Genomic DNA, 23644 nt, shown 5'->3' with positions numbered 1-23644 from the left:
AAAAAAAGTAAATTGATGATCCGGAAATCTTACGTACTTGAGAATGTGGAGAATGTTGAACCAAAATAAAACAGTTTACATCACTTATTTAATTTAAATAGAAAACCACTGAAAACCCGGGGGAACTGAACATTTGTTTTGTTATAATATAAAAGCCTTCATTACTGAACATTGACAATCTATTCTCAAATCACCAAATATTCTGACGATCTTGAATTAAATCACCAACGAAGCCATAGATGTTCACTCTTGAAGAGTAGAATACTAGGACAAAACTACCATCAAGTTCCTTCGACGTTTGTAGATAAAGTCGCTAAAAGTAGTTCATAACGTGAAGTAATATCGATTTGAAGATCTTCTTGAAATCTCCCATTTCGATTAAAATTGGTATTTTAATTAAATTAATCATCCAACCTATTATTAAGCTTTCATCAGTAATAAATGAACAGCTGAATAATGTTTTATTATTTCTCTTACAAAATTTTATGCAAACCATACGAGAAATACCGACTAGAGATAATATTTGATAGTTTCTCTACTGATTTAATTTTATGATTTAGAGTTCTTTGATTTCCATTTAACGTTGATAACTCATTTCATTGTGTCCTATCTTAAACATCTCAGGAAAATAATCTTGAATATTTGGAAAAATACAGCAACAGATCTACATGGAATAATATATTAGAACATTATATATATATATATATATCAATTAACTGTGAAATCTTTTATTTAAAAAAATTATTTTTTTCTTCATTATTATTATTATTATTGGATCTGACCATATCATTTACATTCAATGCTGTTTCTCTTTTTTCAATCTTAGCGGCATGGAGCTAGTATCAAGTGATGATATAGTTGGACTAATTAAAACTGTCCACATAGATACCTGGAAGAAGGATACACTACGTCAGGTTAGTATGTTCAAGAAGATTTTAAATTATTGTCATCATTTTCGGTGATTCTGCTTTCGACATCCTATGCTTAGTCTCGATTAAAATGTCTTCCTACTACACTAATAAAAAATTAGGTGGTTTATTGTACTTTTTAGATGATTACACTGTCTTATGGAATGAGAAAAATACTTTGATGCACTTTAGTGTAGAAACATGATGTTAAGATAATAGTATAACGTTTATCTTTGTGAATAATTACAGTAATTCTAAAACAACATATGAACGATCCTTTGAGATTCATCAGAACAACATTGGTTCTTTTGGGATAGCTAGCAAAAGAGATCGGTTAGTGATAGATTATTGAGTCCTAAAATATAAAACAAGAAAATGAGATTTCTTTTGAACAAAATGATTTGGTTCAGAGGGGGTTTTGTGGAGAATTTAATATTTTCATAGTTGAAATCATGAGTCAATTGAAGCTAGATCACCATGGAAAACCTGGAAGCACTGTACGGTTGTTTCGTCCTACCACGGGACTCCTCAGCAGTGCGCATCCACGACCTCGCCTTGGTGGACTAGCTTCAACTGACTCATGATTTCAACTATGAAAATGATTCGGGTTCAAAATACTTCCATTATTGTGTTTTTTAGAATGTATACGTCTAAAATATTTTAAGTTTTTTTAATTAAAGTTATGTGACTTTATTGAATATATTCCATTAATTCTTAAGTAAAATATAATGAAATTTATGGTTTTCCTCTAGTGAATAAATGATTTATATATTTTACCTAGCAATTGACCAGTAAAATAATTTCACCACAAAGATCCTAAATTGTTCTGTAAAGTTTTTCTGTTTTCCACACCACTACATTCAAATGGACAAGAATATAAACTGTAAAAATTGATACATTTTAGTACAAACAATTATGAAATCTAAATGTTTATTAATTGAATTAATGACAAAGATCTATAGCTCTAGTGGGTGATTTGATTGTTGTTGAGTGGACAGTTTCAGCCAACGAGCTGGTGGTCAAAATCTCAGTAAAATTTCAAGATGTTTTTATGCATGTGCTTAAATAGGTGAATAATCTTTCATAAGTATTTGACATACTCATTATTCAGTAATATGCAAAGTACCTTCGTTAAAACGGTGGAATTATGGCTTAGCTGTTAAAGCGTTCAACTTTGCACAACTACGTCACTGGTTCGTCTAAATGTACCTACTTCGGTTTAGGAAATCGAATAGTATAAACAGCTTTTATGCATAAAATGTGGCTAAAAGCCAAGTTCACGAAATTGTACTTGATATGTTTCGTCTTTGTTGAAATGTAACCATACTTAAAGTGCTTATGTGAAAAGTGTGATAGTAAGTTGAAACCGTAACAATGTACTTTTGCAATGTATCCAGCATATTAATTCACAAGTCTGAAGTATAAAATGCATTTCGATATGAACATCAAATACTTCTATTCATCAACATTTTGGTTAATACATTTATTAATATACATACTATTAAGAGGAACTTTCTGTAAACTGAAAGTTTCCATTTCATTACAATTTGATTTTTTTCTTATAAGGCATATTTCATGAGACATGCTCATGGAAATATTAATGCAAAACAATTTATGCAGTTATTTCAAATATTGGATTTATCTGGTCCATCAAATCAGGTAAGATGAATCCAACTATTGCCCATAAGAGAAATGTTTCTTTATATTTCCTATTAATACACTGTAAACACTAAAATCACCCAATGGATGTTTTTTTCAAGTTATACAACCATATATATATATATATACCGCAGAAAAAACAAAATACTAGGCTATATAGTATAACGATAATAGGGCACAGCACTTTAGCTTCTTCAGAGTGTGTAAATAAAAAGAGTGGGTATTAAATTCAAGGCTGCAAATGGATTTTCAAAGTCAATGACATAATAAGCTCATGAGATTTATTCGTTGTTCATACTTCATCGCGGAATATCCCCTTCAAATCCCACGTATATACATGTATAATTGAGCAATTTGATAATAAATTCACCGTTCAGAATTCCGTTTGTTGAATACTTTCAGGAAAATTAAGTTGTATAGTCATCACTATTTTCCACTCAATCTCTAAACAGCGTTTATCTGAAAGCATTACTACCAGTAAATTATCTGAACGACTAATTGGTTTCTCTCAACCAATATGGTTGACAGTAAATTAAAACTCTGAAAACTGGTTTAGTAATATTATGATTTCAATGTCAGGTAAAAAGTTTTACCTGTGATCAGCATATAAATGTACTGTAAATTATGTAATTAAATGGAAGTTTGTTTAGTATACTCTAAACTTTTATTTTGTTACCAAATCTCAATTAATAGTAAACGCTAATGGAGATGCGTTGTTGCATAGATATTATTTTTGCTACACTGTTAAATGGCACAATAAGTATCTAACAAATAGTTGTATACTCATTTAACTACGTTCAACAGGTCATTACTTCATTTAAACTACGATTACCTAGATAACAATTTTTCCGGTTTACATAAGATTATATTTAAGAAACTACAGGTTTGAAAGATAGTCATCATGTTTACACAAAATGCATATGTATTTCACAAAAGTGCCTCTTTTTTGCTGTGAATACTGTGAATTTTGATTGAAATAGTAACATTCTTTGGAAATTGTTTACATTCTGTCCTAACAATGTAACATATCAAGACTTCATTGAAGAACATACTATTTAAACTGAGTTAATCAACAGAACTAGTTATTTCTTGAATCAAATTAGTTAGATAGTTAAGTAGAGTATTTACAATTTCTTTAACATTCGTTTTGTATTTCATTCAGTCAGTACATGAACAAGTACCATCTCTTAGGGTGGCTCGTATATTTCAAACATGGATTATGTCAAAAGGATTTGAGCTGGTTCGGATTATAATATCAGTTTTCAATGTAATATTTCTATGTGTAAGTTGACAAGTGTTAAAATCAATTGACAGTTTTTACTCATTCAGAACAGAGTTAATTCATGAGAAATATTTGTGAGTAGTATGTTGAAATTTATTTATTCGTAAATTTCCTTCGCATGCATTTCATTCATTCACAAATCATATTTTTACGTTCCATTTTCTTTTACCATTGTTGGTTTAATTCGGATGCTTTTATTGTTTTTTTGGGGGGGAGAGGAGAGTAAGATCATGGCCCATTCATTAGAACTGGAATTCTGTACAACACCTACAAGTGCATGTGCTTTATGGCCAATGCTGCTTACAAAACATCATAGTTTTAGTTTTGTAGTATTACCAACCAATAAATTAGTGATTATCAATGTCTGTTAAAAATACAAACTCTGAATGAATATCGTATAACTAAAGCTAAAACTAAGGAGAAAATGTATCTGGTATGCAAATACAAATAATCCATTACCCTTATAGTAAATTCACTATTGTCTGTTATTTTTGAAATGTAATTATTAGTAAGTTCATGAAGAATTTGCTAGTAATATTATTACGTTACGTATAAACAGATTGTTTTATAGATTTTCTAGCTGTCTAAATATGAAATAGCAAATATGTTGACCGGAATTATATTAGCTAGATTGCGAATAAGCATTTTGTTACGCAATTTTGAAATATAATTATCTTATCTAAATAAATTGTTGTTGTCTGAATTAGTGAGAAGGTTTTTCACCAGTAAATGCATGTCACCACGGTATAAGATGTCGAATTCATAGAATAATTTAATTGAAATAAACAACGTAATTTCCAGTCAGAAAACAATGACCAAAAACTAGAATAAAAATGTATTCTAGTAATTTTATAGTTGAATTCATGAGTCAATTGAAGCTAGACCACCATGGGAAACTTGGAAGCACTGGATGGCCGTTTTGTCCCATTGTGGGACTCTTCAGTAGTGCGCATCCACGATCCAGCCTCATTAGATTCGAACCCAGAACATATCAGTCTCGCTCGTGAGCGCTCAACCTCCAGACCACTGAGCCGGTCGGCATCCAACGGTATTAATGTTTAACCTCAACCGATGCACAAAACTGAGCAACCGTCCATCATTGTCTTCAGTGACTTACTATCTCACAACAGACCTGGTTGAGCTCCACAGGTCACTGCTTCTCACTAGAACTCCAGTAATGTTTAGTGCTTCAAAAAGGATAATTCGTTTACAAAGCTTTTACGCTCTTCTTAAACAACGTTACCAGTGGCAACTTTAAATAGAAGTGAGCTTCTAGATTGTCCAACAAATATCAATTCAGTCCGTTTCGGTAGCCTTGTCTTAACAAGTTTATGTATCTAACTGTGTTCTTGTGGTACGATTAACAGCCTTGGTAGCTTATGACCATTTGATTAACCGACGTTTTACTTACGAACTTGCGAATTAGATCTTTATCGATATATTGACTGACTGCAGATTGATTTAAATGTTATGTCCTCAAAGATGGTCATGGGATTTCCTCAATTCAGAACTTGAAAATTTTTCTGGTTATATGTGTCTGTAAGTAGCTTCATCTACTAATACAACGGAAAACGTATCTTGCTTTTTACTAACAGTGACTGTTTGGGTATATGCAAGTAAATAGAAAGTCTTATTCACCTATTGCGGTCCTTGTTTCACTTGGTGTAATTTATTCTATATATTTTATTATTGGATTTGTCTTCTTCCGCTGCTGTGTCGTTTATATTATTTATCAGATAATCATCACACGTTCACTGAATTATTTGTACTTGCAAAGGACTTTTTCCATCTTAGGATATATCATAAATTACTACTTTGTACTGAGGTTGTACAAGTATAGAAATAACGTAACAGCTGATATTCAGTAATGACTATTGAAACAAAACATTGAAGTCTTTGAACTATTTTTCAGAACGAAATATATTTTTCTATATTGTTGAGGATCTCACTATAGTATACAAACCAGAACTTCTTTATGAGTTTGAACTTGAGAATATTTAGGCGGATCAAAATTAGAGTTTGTCTAGGATGAATTTTAAAAGATTTTACTTTTCATGAAACTTATTCATGTTATTGATCAAAGAGTTTTCAACTTCTGCAGTTTTAAAAGCTTGAGAAATATCATCCTAAGAAGATTCAGAAATCTGTAATATTTCCATGAATACAGATCGTTTTGCATGTGAACTTAGTTTACACTACCTTGCATCTCAGTTCGAAAACAATGAGTGTATATTAATTAACTTTTCCTTAAAGTATCACATTTATAATTTCGACAGAAATAGTATTAAAACTTTGTTGATGAAAATAGAATGAAACAGCTCTCCAATGCTCTTTGACTTATAATGACCAGTTGAAGACAGTAGACTGTGACGAAGACTATGTAAAACTTAAGTTGAATTTTACAGGTAATCCCAGTTTTTCTTCTGGATATATTAAAGGTCTGATCTAAGTAGTAATATCAACACTAATTTCTTTGGAATATTTCAGACAAATTAAAACTCTTTATATTCCTTTGGGTTTTCTATTGATGGGTTATCAGATGGTTCGAATAAATTCTTTCTTCCATTATCTTTGTTCATTGTTAAAACAATTTCTTACAGTTTGATTTATAGTCCCAAAACAACAAAATCTGTTAACCACTTGTAGCCCTTTATCTAACTTCAGTTGAATCAGATGAATGATCGTTGTCGAATGATTACTATCGAAATATACATCCTGACTATCCCCGTATATAATCATCAATTTGAATCGCGTTAGTGAATAACGGAATTAAATAAGTCAAATAGGAGAATGCAGTTTGAATACGTATGTTTTTAATAATCGCTGATTGGCGCAGACAATCAGAGAAACGGAGCTAAGGAAGCGAAGATGAGAGAGAGAAGCAAAATGACGTGTAGTGGAGAAGGTGTGTTAGCCAATTCGATTTAATCAAGCGTTAATCAATATTTATAGCCGAACAGAAATAGGTTAGACGTGTGATAATAGGATAAGAAGTGCGCACACATACACTAATAAAAACAGTCAAGTGAATAATTAACAAAGTCAGAATGTAGCTTGAGAAGAATGGATAAATTAGTTTGTCCAGAAGCTAGAATAAGGTATATGTGCTCGACATAGAAACAGCCACTACAAATCATGTATTCTGATTACTTTTATTTCGTTTTCATAGCATCTCCAATTGTCTAAAATACGTATACTTTTCACTTTTTTTCAATGTTAAGTTATTTAACTGTTGGTAATTAACACTTGTGAAAATGACCTTGGATAAAATTGATTCACAGTTTGTTTATATGATGCACTTTATGTGTAAATCAAGTGAATAGTCATAATTCATATGTAATCTTGTAAGATTTTATACATTTATCACATAACCTCAGTTAAAATAAATTTATCAATCAATTAAAGCTGTTGGCGAGACTATAACTTATGGACGAACCAATCAGATTTAAGATAGCAGGTCTTATATTTTGGCGCGAGATTCATCCACTCATTTGGCTAAATACCGTTTTGGCATCATTGTTGATGTTAGTTCGTGATGAAAACATTAAATATAATTTCTAACCCTAACGTTCAACTGTAAATCCTAATCCTAGTTCCTCACACTAATTTACAACACTTATTTAACCCTAGTAAGTAGATGGACATTTTCAAGGTCATTTTAGTGTTGCTCAAAGGTCGTCCATAAATTATAGTCTCATCAAGCTGTTTCAATAATCCTTGAACTGGTCGAATAAATGATTCTAACTAATTTATAAATCAACTTTAATTAAATCAGACCACGTGATATTAGCAACTAATATCATACTAATGTAATATTCCTCTAGTGAATAATATATTCTTCTATTGATGCTTAACACTAAGCATTACACTGTTTCGTATTTGTCGCTGATCTTTTTACAACCTTTTTACAACTTTTGCAACTGATAATTTCAATAAATTATATTCAGTTTAAACTATATTTCAGGTGGATATTTCATACAGTCTTTCAACTGGAAAGTATCCTGGAGTTATAATGCGTGTAAGATTAACATTCTAATATTATTTCCTAATTTTCGTTTGTCCTATGTTATCCAATTAGACACTTGTTAAATTTGTTTCTTATCTTACGTGTGATAACATACTTCAAGTAATTAAAAAGATTATCTTAATAATACGGAGAGGCTAATTATGGTTGGTAAATGATCGACGACGGTGAAGCTCTTTCAGTGTCGTATATTAAAAGACAGTTGATTAATATTTCAATATTTACGTTCAACATGAAATTCGCAATTTCTTGACAGATTTCCCTCAAAATTTAATCTGAAATAATTTAGACTGTTCTTTTAAGTTCATTGCTTTCATGTTTCACCAGCAAGGTGAAATTTGTTCTGATTACAAAATAGAATTTATTGTCCGTTAAAACACTAAGCTCTGTAAGTTAGGATTATAGGTTGATTTTAAATCTTCACGACTTGTGAAAAATCTATATAATACGAAGATTAAGTAGTGAAATAACAGTAGATTAATGAACATTATTTCTTTCATGAGGTTATGTGTACTCATTTTGCCAGGCATTCATAAGGTTTACATTATCCATGATGTTTTCTTGTTTTCATTCATTTCTAAGTATTTGTTCTTCGTAGTTTTTTCACCTATAAAGGTGTACTTATATTATTTAAAATCCTAAAACTGTCAATCATCATAAACATGAAAATACACTTGACCATATCTCCCAATAGGTTATCATTATGTTTTATTACAGTCTACAAATGAAACATTTTCAAAATTTCTTATCAGTAGATTAAAGGTTTTGAGAAAATTAATTAGAAAGTTGTTTTACGTCACTAGTTAAACATTTATCTTATTGCAATTCTTATCAAAGTTTTAATCACTTAGGAATTTGCGGTTTTACTGTAGTTTTACTTTAATTCTTTTTGTAGAACACCCAGTTTTTGTTCTGCTATACAGTGGCTCTATTATTTCTTTAGTCACAATAAGTGGCATTGTTAGTATTTCGACAATTTTATGAAATTAAACATATATATAAGCAGAAATGGATGGTGGCTAGCAGTAAGATTTTAGACGAGCGTTTCGTCCTATTTGGGACTCGTCAGCTGGATGTCTATCTCCGCTAAATACTACAGTGATGGAAAACTATCAGTTTACATAATTTGTAGTATTTTTCTTTGATGGTTTTACAGAATATAATATAAAAATTTCATCTAAATTCTACCATTTGAATCATTTTTACGGAATTGCTAACTTCCTCTGAATTTTCATCCATGTAAAGATAAGTATGATTAGATAACTGCCATGTATGTAATTTCTTTAGTCCTAGTACATACCAGATACTTAAAAAATTGCTATAGATTTATTGAAAACTATAACTAAATGAATGATGCTAAACAGTCATGTATTCCAACATAAATGGTTTAGAAAATATTCCTTAATACGGAAATCTGTCTTAACCGATTCACGGAGCTCCACCATTTGAGGCACTTCTAGTGAGTGTTCCTTTCTACTATTTCTAACCGCCGATGCTTAATCATAATGCATCAGTCATCGGATCACTTAGACTAGTGGGAACAGTGGAAATCAATTGATAGAATATGAGCAACACTAAAGGATTAGACATGCAGGACATTGGTCACTGCTAAGTTATCAGTCAATGTAAATCAAAACTATCCTTTCAGTATAAAATATATAATCGAAATTGAAGTAACTGTTGAAGTACAATTTGAGTAAAACGAAAAACAAATTATCACCAAAATATTTTTTCCATCCAAACACCAAATTATGGACTATTCAGAAATATTCTGTGCACTTAATTCAACTACTATATGGATTGTTATTGATTAAAATATGATACAGAATAACAGACGAAACATTTGAAATCATAACGATAATAATAAAATATGTTGGCGTTGTAAGGTTGACTTTTATCTTGATGTTCAGTAACAATTTTTCATCATTTTAAAACATGGTTCTGTTGAATTTATAGATAATAAGCTGGGGTTTCACAATATTTTATGTATTTGAACAAATTTCTTTTCTGTGGGCTTATGGTCAGAAGGCATTTTTTTCGAAGAAATCAAATATATTTGGATTATTTATAGTAGCTATAATATTTGTAAGTCATCAGAATTTTTATTGTACGTTATGTATATATATAAACTAAATCACCTTTTGTTAATATAGACTGTCATTTAGCTGAGTTTTTATTGCTAATCTTATTTACAGTATTTTAACCAATCGCTTTTTTCAAGTCACTCAATAATACAGGGCTGTTTTTCGAATGTTGGATGGTCACAGGAGGCCATACCATGTCATACCAGTTGCAACACCTTACCAAACCCTGTCAACTACCCTGATGGAAATGATGCACTAAGCGATATTTGAACCCGATTTGTCTAATGTCGCATATACCTTTGAGCTATAATGACTGCAACAGATCTGTATTTATGATTGAAATGATTACTCTATTTTATCATTTAGTCGAAAATAATATCGTTTCGTTTATTCACTAGTGCTAATTGAATTCTATTTCCCTGTTTCAGTAAACCTACTACTCTACTAACAAAAGAAATTGTTTGACTGATGCAAATGATCGAAGAAATATATTCCACCAATCTAAGTTATCTATAGATTCTAAACACAAACTAATACTGTGTTACATTAGATATTATGTTGAGGTACCCTATGAGACTTTTCAAAATAAGAAAACTAATATATTTAAATAGAATGTGGTGTTCAAAAGTCTGCTAAACCCCTACAACAGACATACATTTCTTATTCTACTAATGCTATTACTAGCGAATATATATCGTTATTAAAATGACTATTCACAACTATCCTACTTCATATGTGATACTTGTGATCACATTATACGTAATAATACAACATACCACGCTTTGCCTGTACAGTTTTTTACAACAAATATTGTCGGGTATTTGAACAATTAGTTACCTATATGGATTTGTCAAAACACTGACCGTACATCTAGAACGACCAGATTTATGTAAATAAAAAAACGTATTCAATCGTTTCTCCTACTTTGATCGTAATCTTGTTTCTTAAAGCCACTACCCTCCCTTCACCCTCCTACTTGATTGACCTTTTTACCTACAACCGACTTATTTCTGTTCATATATCCTTCCTGACTACGTGACATCTCAACTTTAACATCCTATCTTATTACGTTACTCAGCATTTCTTTCCAATAGTTAATTTTTGCATATTTACTTGATGAATACTCAAGATCTCAACAACTACATTTTCAATTTCTCAATTAAAATAACATCTTTATGCTTTTGTTTATTTCATCTCTATGTTACTATATTAAAGAAGTTATTGCTATTGTAGTCAGTTTTGTTATTATTATTTCTAAGCGGCATTACTGATTATCATTTTCGACTGCATAGTTTTGAGATTGAACTCATCAATAAGTGAACTCTTTAATAAACCAATCTCTCTGGGTTATGTCTCAGTCGGTATATTCCGTTTACTTTAAATTAAAATTTTTGATCGAACAAGACATGAATACTAATAATGATCTTTGTAAGGATATTAGTCCAAATGAAAAGCACAACAATTTGTTGTTAAAGTGTTACCTTCAATGAAATTTATGTTAAGAAAATAAATTTTTGGAAAATTATCTAAATGATATTATCAGAAGGGGTTTGGTGGAGATTTTAGTAATTTTATAGAGTTGAGATCATGAGTCAATTGAAGCTAGACCACCATCGAAAACCTGGAAGCACTGAATGGCTGTTTCGTCCTATTATGAGATTCCTCAGCAGTGCGCATCCACGACTGACAGGTCCTGGGTTCGAATCTCGCGAGTGCAGGATCATGGATGTGCACTACTGAGGAGTCCCATAATAGGACAAAACGGCCGTCCAGTGCTTCCAGGTTTTCCATGGTGGTCCAGCTTCAATTGTCTCATGATCTCAACTCTATAAAATTAGTAATATTGTCATTTTATTTAACATAATTTATATAAAATACATGTATTCATTGTTTCTAGGTTGTTAAATTAATTGAATTGACTTTGTTGCTTGTTAGTCATCAGTAAGTTTGTTTTTTTTTCAAATATTATCTACGTATAACAATTTTAGATCAAATTAATAAGATTATAAATTACAGAATTCGTTAATAATTAACATGTGAAATGAGATTCACCAATATCATTTAATATTTAAGTCTGGTAATTATAAACCTTGAAGTAACTTCTTAGTAAACATATTCTATCGAATATAGTTTTATTAATTAAACTTAGGCATTTACTCAATTAAATTATTCGAAGGATTACTTACTTACTTACGCCTGTTACTCCCAATGGAGCATAGGCCACCGACCAGCTTTCTCCAACCCACTCTGTCCTGGGCCTTCTTTTCTAGTTCTATCCATTTTTTGTTCATTCTTCTTATGTCTGTCTCTATTTCTCGGCGTAATGTGTTGTTTGGTCTTCCTCTTCTCCTTTGACCAACTCGCTAAAAAAACGCTAACCAGAAAAAATTATTCGAAGGATTATTAAACAGAAATTACTATCACTACCCAGAATATTCTTAAATACATTTTATGTTTTTATTATGAAATATTTTAAGATGGCATGCAACATTAAACGCTGAAGTTATCAGTAGAGGGAATTTTCATTTTTTTGCTGTGAAATCTTATCTTATGTAATCCGTTGTTCGTTTCAAGTTCCTTTGCCAAATATATAAAATCATGAACTTGAATAATATAATGAGCGCTGTAACTTCAAATGTGTATTTATTATGATATAGTCTTTTGTAAAAGCAGTTCCATGTTACTTATGAATGATACAATAAAGGTAACCAGACAATTACAAGTTAAAGTCTCATTATTTTTACTAACATAAATTGATTTATTTAGTGGCGACAGATTAATCGACTTAATTTTCTTGATTTTATACCATAGTCTTCTTGAACTGCTTATATCTCCTATTGAAGTAAACAAAACATATCCATAATTTAGAATGAGACTAACTAGTTTAGACGAAAACAACCGCCTTTTTTCCGTCGACCGTTCTTTTAATTTCTTTATATAACAGACTATCCTAAATTAGTAAACGTATACTATTGGTGAACAACAGATAGTTCGCATTCATTTATCATCTGCATGAATTATGATAGTATACAGTGATCTTCACATTTTTCAAATGAAGGTGGTACAGTTAAGATAATACAGTAGTCTGTTATGTGCAACTATATTTCTGTAGGGTTGAATTAAATTTAGATAGTGGCTAACGGTAGGACCTAAGATATGCATTTCGTCCAGTTCGGTACTCGTAATCTGAGCGTACTTATATTCAAGTTTTTATGATATATTTTAGCCATTTGTATCACAGACATTTCAACAAAACATTTTTAAAAGAATAAGTCGTATGAAAGAACCTTTTAATTATTCGTAAATCTGTAGATTTAGTTTTGAAATATTTTAATCTTTGAATTGAATAGGTATCATTACCAAGTTTTGATTTGATAATTTTGAATAAATTGAGCATCGGGTAGTTTGTTATAAATAAATTAATATATTTGTAATATCCCAATGAGTAGAAAAATTAGATTTTCTGACGTTTCGTGACTCAGTGTAAGCCACTTCTTCAGAGAATAAATAACCAAATTAACATTAATCCAAGTTTAAATAGTACAACGGAACAACACAAATATTAGTTGATCAATCAAAAAACAGGTCTGAATAAATCAATGTCATGTCATTTCATGTCGGTCCAAGTGATCCATAAGCGACATGTATGTAATTTTGTGTGTATGTATGCATTGTTAATGATGAAAAATGTGTGACCTTTATAATGACACAGGATAGAATTTAATTTGTAATGTACTGGTCTGAAATTGTAAGTAATCAGACTAGGTGACTAGGATAGATAGTCCAAGTAGGATGTATGATAAAGCCTTCCTTTCTATTGAGAGCAGTGGGATTAAGCATTATATGGAAAGCTTCAGCTACTCTCCTTTCTTTGTAATTGGAAAAACCTTTCTGTAGTATTCTGATATTTTTGAAGTAAATTTGATGATTATTGAAAATGGCGTGAACTGTTATTGCCGAAACGTCAGAAAATCTAATTTTTCTACTCATTGGGATATTACAAATATATTAACTTGAATTGAACAGTTTTGTTTTCATCTCTCATTTGTTTGTTTTATTTTTTCCTAAATCTAGAATGGTACATATTTCACAATTTAGAATGACAATCTGGAATATTGTTCGTTTAAGTAATATCCTCTTATTAACACGTACTACAAGACTAATTGTTCTGTTTCCCTGGACACGGTTAGTTGTTAGTGTTTTAGCTGATCTGCCAAGTAATCTAACCCCCGTTCTTGGAATACTCATATCAGCATTTTACTTTTATGCATTATTGGGAATGAATTTATTCCATGATGTTATTAAATATCACAATTCCACAAATTCATCAAATCCGTGAGTATGAAAATAGTAAAATCTACTTCAAGTGTTTTTTTTATTTTGAATACTTGTATTTTCTCTGTCGTTATATCTTTTATTCTACTAACAATAAATCTCCCACCTTCGTTACTGTGTTTCTGGTCATTTAATAAGTCACAAAATCTCTTATTTACGAAACTAACAAACAGAATAGCAGAGAATTTGACGAGTGGTTACAAACGTTGCATCATTTTAGTTCAAGTGGAATGTGAGACTTCAGCGTACCATGAGTATTAAATCTATTATTGAAAACTTAAATTGATCAATTAAAGAATAAATGACTAATCTATGTATTCTTTATCCTCCAGACTATTTCCTACACCATAAAACGTTGACTTTTGTGTATTTGAAATTTCTATGAAATACGTAATTATAGTCATTTATTACTCATCTCCATTCAATTCGTAATTCTTATTTTGAACAAAATATATACCGTTCTCTTTATTCGAAGTATTACATTACGAGCAACACTAAAAGCTAACAAAATGTTTTAAAGCGTTGGTTGATAAGAAAATTGTGTTTCCCTTTAATATTAATTTGAACAGTTGAATGTCTGCTGATATGACATTTGACACTAGACAACTCATTTAATGGAAATTTTCAAGACTATGCTTTATTGTATATGACCTGAACAGCAATCAGTTAGATTTATGACAAGCTTCTTAACTTCATTGTGAATATTTTTCCAGATAAATTCTTCTAATCATACAAGTAACCGGTAAGTGCTATTTTACCAAATCAAAAACACCGGATCAAATTAAAAAATCTTAACATCTTATCCACTATATGTGTCATCAAACGAAAACGTTATCAGGGTACATGTTGTAGTAAACTTTTGCATTCAGTCAATGTATATTTAACTGACTGATGGTCACTATTGTAAAGATAATTTCAATGTAATTTTTGTACATCTTGAATCTCAAACAAGAATTTGAGTGAATTTCTGTATACTTCCATCTAGTTCATAGTTCCAAATAGCATATATCTACGCTAGTAAGATTTTATGATGGCAAAATTTTTTTTTATTCTTTCAAGCAATATAATATTAAAAAGTATTTTTTGAATATCCCAGTAAGTAAAAATTTAATTTTTACATAAATATGTATGTGTGTAATAAAATTAACAGTAGTCTCACCTTGAAAATCAATTTAAAGTATTACATTTCAGTTCATTCATAATATGTTAGGTAACATAGGAAAACATTAAAAGTGCTTATACATAATAAAAAAAATAAAAACACAATATAGAATATTATAAAGTAGTTTATTTAATCCGTCATTTTAGTCAATAACAATAAAACAGTCATAAATCATTATGTTTAAGATATGTCTACATACATTAATGAATCCTTACCGGTTACTGTATCTATGATATTAATAATATGTAATAATACATTTTGATTTAAACAGATTATTGTGTTTAATTAGCAATATTAATTACTTACTTACGCTTGTTACCCCTCGTGGAGGAACATAGGCCGCCCACCAGCATTCTCCATTCAACTCTGTCCTGCTCAATCCTTTCAAGTTCTTTCCAGTTAACATTCATCCTTTTCATATCTGCTTCTATTATCAAAAATATCAAACTGACTATGTTGAATATCATGAAATCACCTAGTTATCGAAAAGAATATCTGAAATCCTTCTACTCTGAAGAAGTGGCTTATATTAAGTCACGAAATGTCAGAAATACAACTTTTTCACTGATTTGGATATAACGAAAAACATATTTATTATTCCAGTCTTCATTTATTTCAGTGAAAATTTCAGTACTTACACAAAACTATTCTCTCTTATACTCTCTTAAAAATATAAGTAAGAAAATTAAATAAATTAGAATCAAATCAGAAGTTGAAATGCTTCAAAATGTATAACTTTACAGATAGCCTTACTTACTTACTTACGCCTGTTACCCCTCGTCGAGGAGCATAGGCCAACTACCAGCATTATCCATCCAACCCTATCCCAAGTAATCCTTTCCAGTTCTTTCCAGTTAACATTCATCCTTTTCATGTCTGCTTGAATTTCTCGGCGTAATGTGTTCTTTGGCCTTCCTCTTTTCCGCTTCCCTTCCGGATTTCAAGTTAAGAATTGCCTCGTGATGCACATTGGGGATTTCCTTATTGTATGTCCTATCCACTTCCAACGTCTTTTTCTAATTTCGTCTTCAGCTGGAAGCTAGTTTGTCCTCTCCCATAAAACGCTGTTGCTGATCGTATCCGGCCAATGAATGTTGAGTATTTCACGTAAACAATATAATAATAACAAATAAAATTCGATTTCTTTTCTAATCTGTTTGTCATATATCTGTGAAAACAGATAAGATAAAAAAAAGTGGTGAACAATTATCCGAAGAATTTTATAAAAAGGATAATTAAGAACGAAAGAAAAAACGGAATTAATAATAAAAAAGCATTAAAGAAAAAGGAATGGGTTAACACAGTGGTGATCCCATATCGTAAATGTATTTCAGAAGACATTAGAAGAATCATAAATATTCAAAATATGAGTATTTTTTTCGAACAAACAATACTCTAAGATCAAAACTAGTAAGAATCAAAGATACAATACACAAAGAAGAACAACAGAATTGTGTCTATGAAATCAGATGTAGTGACTGTAATGCAACGTATGTAGATGAAACACCAAGGCAACCGAATTTGAGGGTGAAGGAACACAAACAATGCCCAAAGTACATTCCTAAGTCCTCAGATGATGTAAGGAAACTTGAGAACAAGTCAGCGATAGCATTACACTCGATAGAATCGGGTCATACAATTGATTTCGATGGCACAAGAATCCTTCAAAAAGCTTTCGATTCTTACAAAGAAAGACAAACAGCTGAAGCCCTATACATATGGTCTAATCCAAACAATATTAATATGAGGGATGGAATACAATTAGCAGTACCATGGCAGCTAATCATTAATAAGTAAAACCTGAACTCCTTTTACATTTTATCTATCTCGTATTATATGAGTAATTACAATAACATTCAATGATTCTAATCAGTTGTCTTATCGGAATTCGTTAAACAATTAATTGAAACATTAAAATAACACAAATATTCAGTTTCAAATCACATTCTTCCTCTTCGAATTCACTCTTTTATTTTGTTTACTTATCCTCATTTTATACATGCTGTGACATATATGATCCATATCATACATTAAAAATTATATGTTTTCTTAAAAATTCACTTCACTTCACGAAGAAATCTGATGTGGATTGAATAGTATATGTAGAAAACTACATTGGATACAAGATTTCTTGCTTTTAAAATTGGTTTTCATCATGAACTGGGGTCAGTTGACTTGTAAATACGAATTATTGAGCTCTTGAAGACGGTTTTGTATATGTATATTCATGCAGTTTTTGCTTCTTTCCTAATCAAATAATGATTTTTGTAACTGATATCAGAAATATTATAAACTCATTTATAAAAACAAGCTTGAAAGCAATACACTGATAACACATTTTTCTATTGACCTCATGTTAGACAAATCTATCAATGTGGGACTTACCAGGAATTGCAATACTGGTCTATACATTTTAATGATTTTGCTGTAAGTAACTATAAAATTTATTTTTAGTTCTCTTTTGCTCAAAATCATTCAGGCTATTTCAGTCTTTATTGTTATTATTCTCTGCATGCATACTTTCATATGTATAGTGTTAGAATTATTCAGTTTATTTTGATAGTTTTAGACTAATTCCATGGAATTATGATGCTAATTGGGGATTAGTAGAAAATGAGAATGAATACAATAGCTTAAAATTGTTGTATTCACTGTGTAATCTGTTAGTTTTGGTACCCATGCTCCTTAAGGTGTGAGTTCACTAAAGACTCTCTTACTATCATAAAAACACTTCTCTATTCCCATTCTTTAACCGCCATAAGATTTTTATGAAGAACACATTTAAGTATTATAGTTATCACGTAATGAATAGAAATAACATCTACTGACTACGAAGTACACAAAGTTTACTTTTCAGTGAATTCGTCTTGTTACTGGGAAATGTTAATTTTTGTATAAGATTCAGTACATATATGTAAACATATTTACTCGAAGATATATAGATAAATGAATAACTTCTACTCAATTTTCCATATCTAAATTTTTGGATGTCAGTTAATCCGAAGCTTTGTGTTAAACAATAATATATAATAAGAAAGAGGGTTTTGTGGAGATTTACAGTAATTTTATAGTTGAAATCATGAGTCAGTTGAAGCTAGACCACCATGGAAGACCTAGAAGCACTAGACGGCCGGTTCGTCCTATTGTGGGAATTCTCAGCAGTGAGCATCCACGATCCCGCCTCGCGAGAGTTGAACCCAGGACCTATCAGTCTCTTGCGCGAGCGTTCAACATCCAGACCACTGAGCCGGTCGGCATCCAACGGTGATAATATCTAACTTCAACCAATCCACGAAATTGAGCATCAGTCCATCATTGTCTTCAGTGAGTATGAAAATTGGAAATGAAATCAATTCAATGAGAATACTTCTCATAATTTGTAGTTCCTTTTACTTTATCAATGACTCAATAGTGACAATTTATGAAGAAAATAAGTCCTAAAAAAACATGAAAACTTCCAGTGTTTTGTTGCAGTTTGATTAAATCGTTTGTAGAATTCCCAAGTAAAATTGGACATCACGGTGAAATGAAAAAATTATCAAAACAATTTCTGTTATTCAAATCTAATCTTTTAGAATGCAGGGCAAAAATTATCTCATATTATTTGTAAGCGAATGTTTACACTTTTGACATGCAGTGTTGGAACACGATATATTTGTTTCTCTGCAAACATTTGACGTCAATAAATTCACTTGGTATTGTTTGCTTGAATCTTCCCATTGACGTTTAGGACTGCAGTTGATCAGTCCTTTACTGACGTATGTGCATCCTTTGCGGATTGACTCGATATTGCCTTAAGTTACGGGTATCATAAGCAAAGATGAATAGTGGCTCGCAGGGAAATTCAGGACGCATGTTTTGTTCTATTTGAAACTTGTCAGCTGAATGTACCTGCATCCTGCGTCTCACAGTTGATGTTCACTCCACGACTCGAACCAAGTACCATTCGCTTCAAACGCCATCGTGTTATCCACCTAGCTTCTGAGTCTTGATTCAAGTAAAAAGAACCAATTGAATTTTAACTTCGCCCCATTGTACAAGCAAGTGGCTAACAGAACTCAGTAGCTTAGTGGATAACACGATGGTGTTTGAAGCGAGCGGTATTGGGTTCAAGTCCCAAAGCGAACATTATATCTGGGGTGCAGGATACAGGTACATCCAGTTGACGGGTCCCAAATAAGACGAAATACGCGTCCTGGATTTCACTGCTAGCCACCATCCATCTTTTTTACATCTTTGTCTGATAAAAAGCAACGTTTTAGTAGAACTGATTAGTATTTCATTAAAAGTATGAATAATAATTAATTTATCACCAGTGATGTTTTCTTATCCTTTCAAGCATGTTTTCGAGAATGTGCGTCATAAAAATTTCCTTTAACCATCGATTAAATCCGATGAAAAATTTAGAGCAATTTTAATTCTTCTGATGTTCATGACAACTTTCTTATTCAAAACTAACTATTTACTATAAATGATAATAACCGATACGTAAGCACCGACCGAACTGACACGCGATGATTGGTGGGTGGCTTAAGAGTATGTTGTAAGAAATTTAGCGGCTACCAAACCAGAAACGTGACATTAGCCCAGAAATTCATTGACCGTTAAAATAAACCATGTTTTTAGGCTCTGATTACAGCTTCACAGTCTCGTAAATTAGTGAGGTTAATAATCAGAGACATGTGATGATATGACTGAGAATTGGTTGAAATTGCAAAGATCCATTCATTTCTTTTGTCATCCTTTAGGTCTTGCACTTTTTAGATCATTCCATAATAATTTCTATTCTGTAAATTTTACTGATTGACTAAACTAGTGAATATCTATAGTTAGTTGTACAATTAGAATTATGAAAAATTGTTCACATGAATCGTATAATAACTGTTATCTCTTTCTTCACTTATTTATTATTTGGATTGCTCTCATATCAATTCTATGCATATTATTCTCAGAGTGTGTCAGTTAGTACTTGATATAGAATGAGTTATATTATTATGAACACATTGAAAAATAACCACTACTTTTGTTGAGACGATTCTTATGTAGGCCAGTAAATATATACCGTTTATTCATCGTAAAACAGAATTAATAAAGAATTGACAATATTTAAAGCAATTCATGAGTAAAATAAGATATTATATTGATTCCGTTAGTTACTCGAAGAATACCCATCAAACTTCTAAAGTTTATTTTTATTCAATGGCAATCGAGAGTTAATTATTTCTTTTCAATGATGGAAAGTAGATCTATGATTTACCAACACTGAGATTATAATAGATACCTTGAAATGTAAGATATTATAATAACAGTACTGTATAGTATTTTGTCAATTTCCATTTGTATTCTTTTTATTTTAATCGTTTAAAGATCCCCATCATTTTAAAAGACTAATATATATATGAACGAAGAATATTCTTTTCGATAAATTCTCTTCAGGTTCTACAATTCATATATCCAAATTAATAATCCAAAAAACTGACCAGGTTAAAGGCAAAGTACATCGTTTAAGGCATGTAAATTTAGGAATGTCAAACCAAATCTTTGTATTTTATTATTATTATTGGTTAAACATCATTATTAGTCCCCCCTATATATGATTTATTCACTTCGCATTGATCCCTTCTTATTACGTCTCACTAATTTTTTACACAATTGTAATTGCACTATCATATCTCTCTCACCCCCTATCTGACCCATATTTATTCTGATCACAGATCTTAAATTTTCACTTAACATATATACAGATTCAAGTTAACATTCTATATGGTGTCATATCAACATTAACAATTTTATTCTATTTGGTTTGACAATCCTAAATTTACACGCTTTAAACGATGTACTTTGCCTTTAACCTGGCCAGTTTTTTGGATTATTAATTTGGATATATGAATTGTAGAACCTGTAGAGAATTTATCGAAAAGTATATTCTTCGCACAAATATTAGTCTTTTTGTTTGTACATGTTTTGAAATGTATGTCAGTAAAACAGGAGAATGAATGGAAAATCAACCTAATCTGCATTACTTTGTTTGTAATCTGATTGAAGAGAATCTGATATTCTATGAATTTCTAATTGACATTTCACTGATAACTAAGTTACATATTAAATTCACTTGGTGTTGTTTTACTTGTATCTTCCCCTTGTTATTTAAGATTGCAACTTACATATTTATTAAATTTGTTCCTCTTATTTTCATCCCACGTGATCACTAAAAAATGCAGTTTTATCCTGTTTTGTTTCATTTAACTCATTGATGTTTTGATTATTTTAAGGCTAGCCTTGTACTTTTATGGGATTTAATGGTAGTCAATAATTGGCAAATAATTGTGTTCGCATATCAACAAGCTGTTAACAGGTAATTGTAAAACATTTTTAATATCTATCAATTATTCATTGTTCTTACCAATGTAATCTTGTTTTAATTTGAATTAGTCTTTACAGAAATGTTTATATAGTTTATTTTCACTGGTCGTTTGAATCTTCTCATTGGTGTTGAAGACTACGATTGATCAGTCTCTTTTGGCACATAAGCTCATGTAGGGAGTCCCAAATTAGACGAAAAGTGCTTTCCGGATTCCATTGCTAGCCACCATCCACCCCTGCTTATAGTGTTTATATAGTTTAGAAATACTTTTAACTTGATTTGATGATGCCAATCGGAGAGCCATTGACCAGCTCATCGATTTGCATTCATTTGTATTAGTTGTTATTTAAAGTTTTTTCGATGTTCATACCGTTAGATGGAAGAGCTTTATGATAAATATTTTAATTTTTAGGTGACAGTTTAACATATTGACGTTAGTTGTAATACCACTGCAAAACATGGAACAATAGACAGCTCCTTCACTCTGGTTTGCTACTTTTTATTAGCTCGTAACCATAACCGCATCAAGGGTCAAAAATTCAAGTCTCTTGGTGAATTATTAAACATTAGAATTACTGTTTGTTTGGGATCCGACAGTGCACTTTTTTGACGTCAGTCAATTTGCGATATAACTCAAGAATTACTTAATACCAATAGCGGAATAAATTTTCCTCCGGATATATTTAAACCTCACTGCTCATAACTTCTCACTATAAATTTAGTAACTCTCTTCAAAGTAGATCACTAGTAACCACACAATTATAGTTTTTATAAAGAAGTTTTATGGAAATTCATCATTGAATAAACTGAGTGCAGAGTAACCCCATAATATAAAACAAAACAACTGTTCAATGATTCCTATCACTAAACGGTATGCCAACTGAGATCAGTCTCTGATCAATATCACTTATATTAAAATCTTGTTAAGTAATTCAAATGAAGCCAATTACTCATAAGTTACTAAATAGTTCAATAATTAAGTTAATTCTTATATAAGTCATCTCGGCTACGTGGTTCAATGAATTTTTAACTAATCTTAATATGGTAATTTATGTTATCACTAATGTATACTTTAATTAATTTTGTTTGTGCTATTCAATCTATGCATAGTATAGAATACTTATTTCCTAACTAATGAATCTAGTATAAGTTCTTTCTTTTTAAAAAAATGAACATATAATTTTATCATGTGTTTTCATCAACGACCTTTAACTATCTTTTTTTGTGCACTTTTAAAATTAACTGTAATTAAGTTATATCCTCTTCTAATTAAATCTTAAATTTTATAAAGAACATGAAGAAAAGGAAATAAGCTTTTAAACACAATACGTTGTCCATTGTGTTAATAGAGAACATGTTTGCATAGGGACAAATGTTCTGTCAATAGAGTCATAATTTATTCATTTTGATAAGCGAAAAAATGTGTGAAATAAAAATGTTTCTTATCAGAAAGAGTTTTTGTGGAGATTTCAGTATTTTCATAATTGAGATCATGAGTCAATTGAAGCTAGACCACCAAGGAAAACCTGGAAGCACTGGACGGCCGTTTCGTCTTATTGTGGGACTCTTCAGCAGTGCGCCAGGCGAGATCGTGGATGCTCATTTCTGAAGAGTCCTCATTCTTTTCAGGATTTGTCATCCTGACGTACCTGCATCCCAGAGTTCATGTTCATTCTGGGACTCGACCTCACTACCATTCTCTCTATCTCTGCTTGAAATGAAAATAACGTATGAAAGACGGCTGTGTGATATAGCTTTTCACTTGATTGTACCACCAGGATGATCTAAATGGGAATGTAAATCAGTCAATTGTTTTATGGTTAATC

General features: G+C 31.0%; 1 protein-coding gene across 1 annotated transcript in view; it reads left to right on the top strand.

The window, feature by feature from the left end:
- Smp_163310 (two-pore calcium channel, putative) overlaps positions 1 to 23644 on the top strand; it is a gene marked incomplete at both ends in the record, with an annotated part of 40993 nt that overhangs the window by 11071 nt on the left and 6278 nt on the right. Inside the window, 4 exons of the mRNA XM_018799198.1 lie at positions 827 to 914; positions 2475 to 2567; positions 3730 to 3849; positions 21727 to 21809. Of these exons, the coding sequence (XP_018646650.1) occupies positions 827 to 914; positions 2475 to 2567; positions 3730 to 3849; positions 21727 to 21809 (384 nt within the window). The remainder of the gene's footprint in view (positions 1 to 826; positions 915 to 2474; positions 2568 to 3729; positions 3850 to 21726; positions 21810 to 23644) is intronic.

The sequence above is a fragment of the Schistosoma mansoni genome (genome assembly GCF_000237925.1).
Source record: "Schistosoma mansoni, WGS project CABG00000000 data, supercontig 0149, strain Puerto Rico, whole genome shotgun sequence".
NCBI lineage: Eukaryota > Metazoa > Platyhelminthes > Trematoda > Strigeidida > Schistosomatidae > Schistosoma > Schistosoma mansoni.
This window is presented reverse-complemented; position numbering and strand designations above follow the sequence as displayed.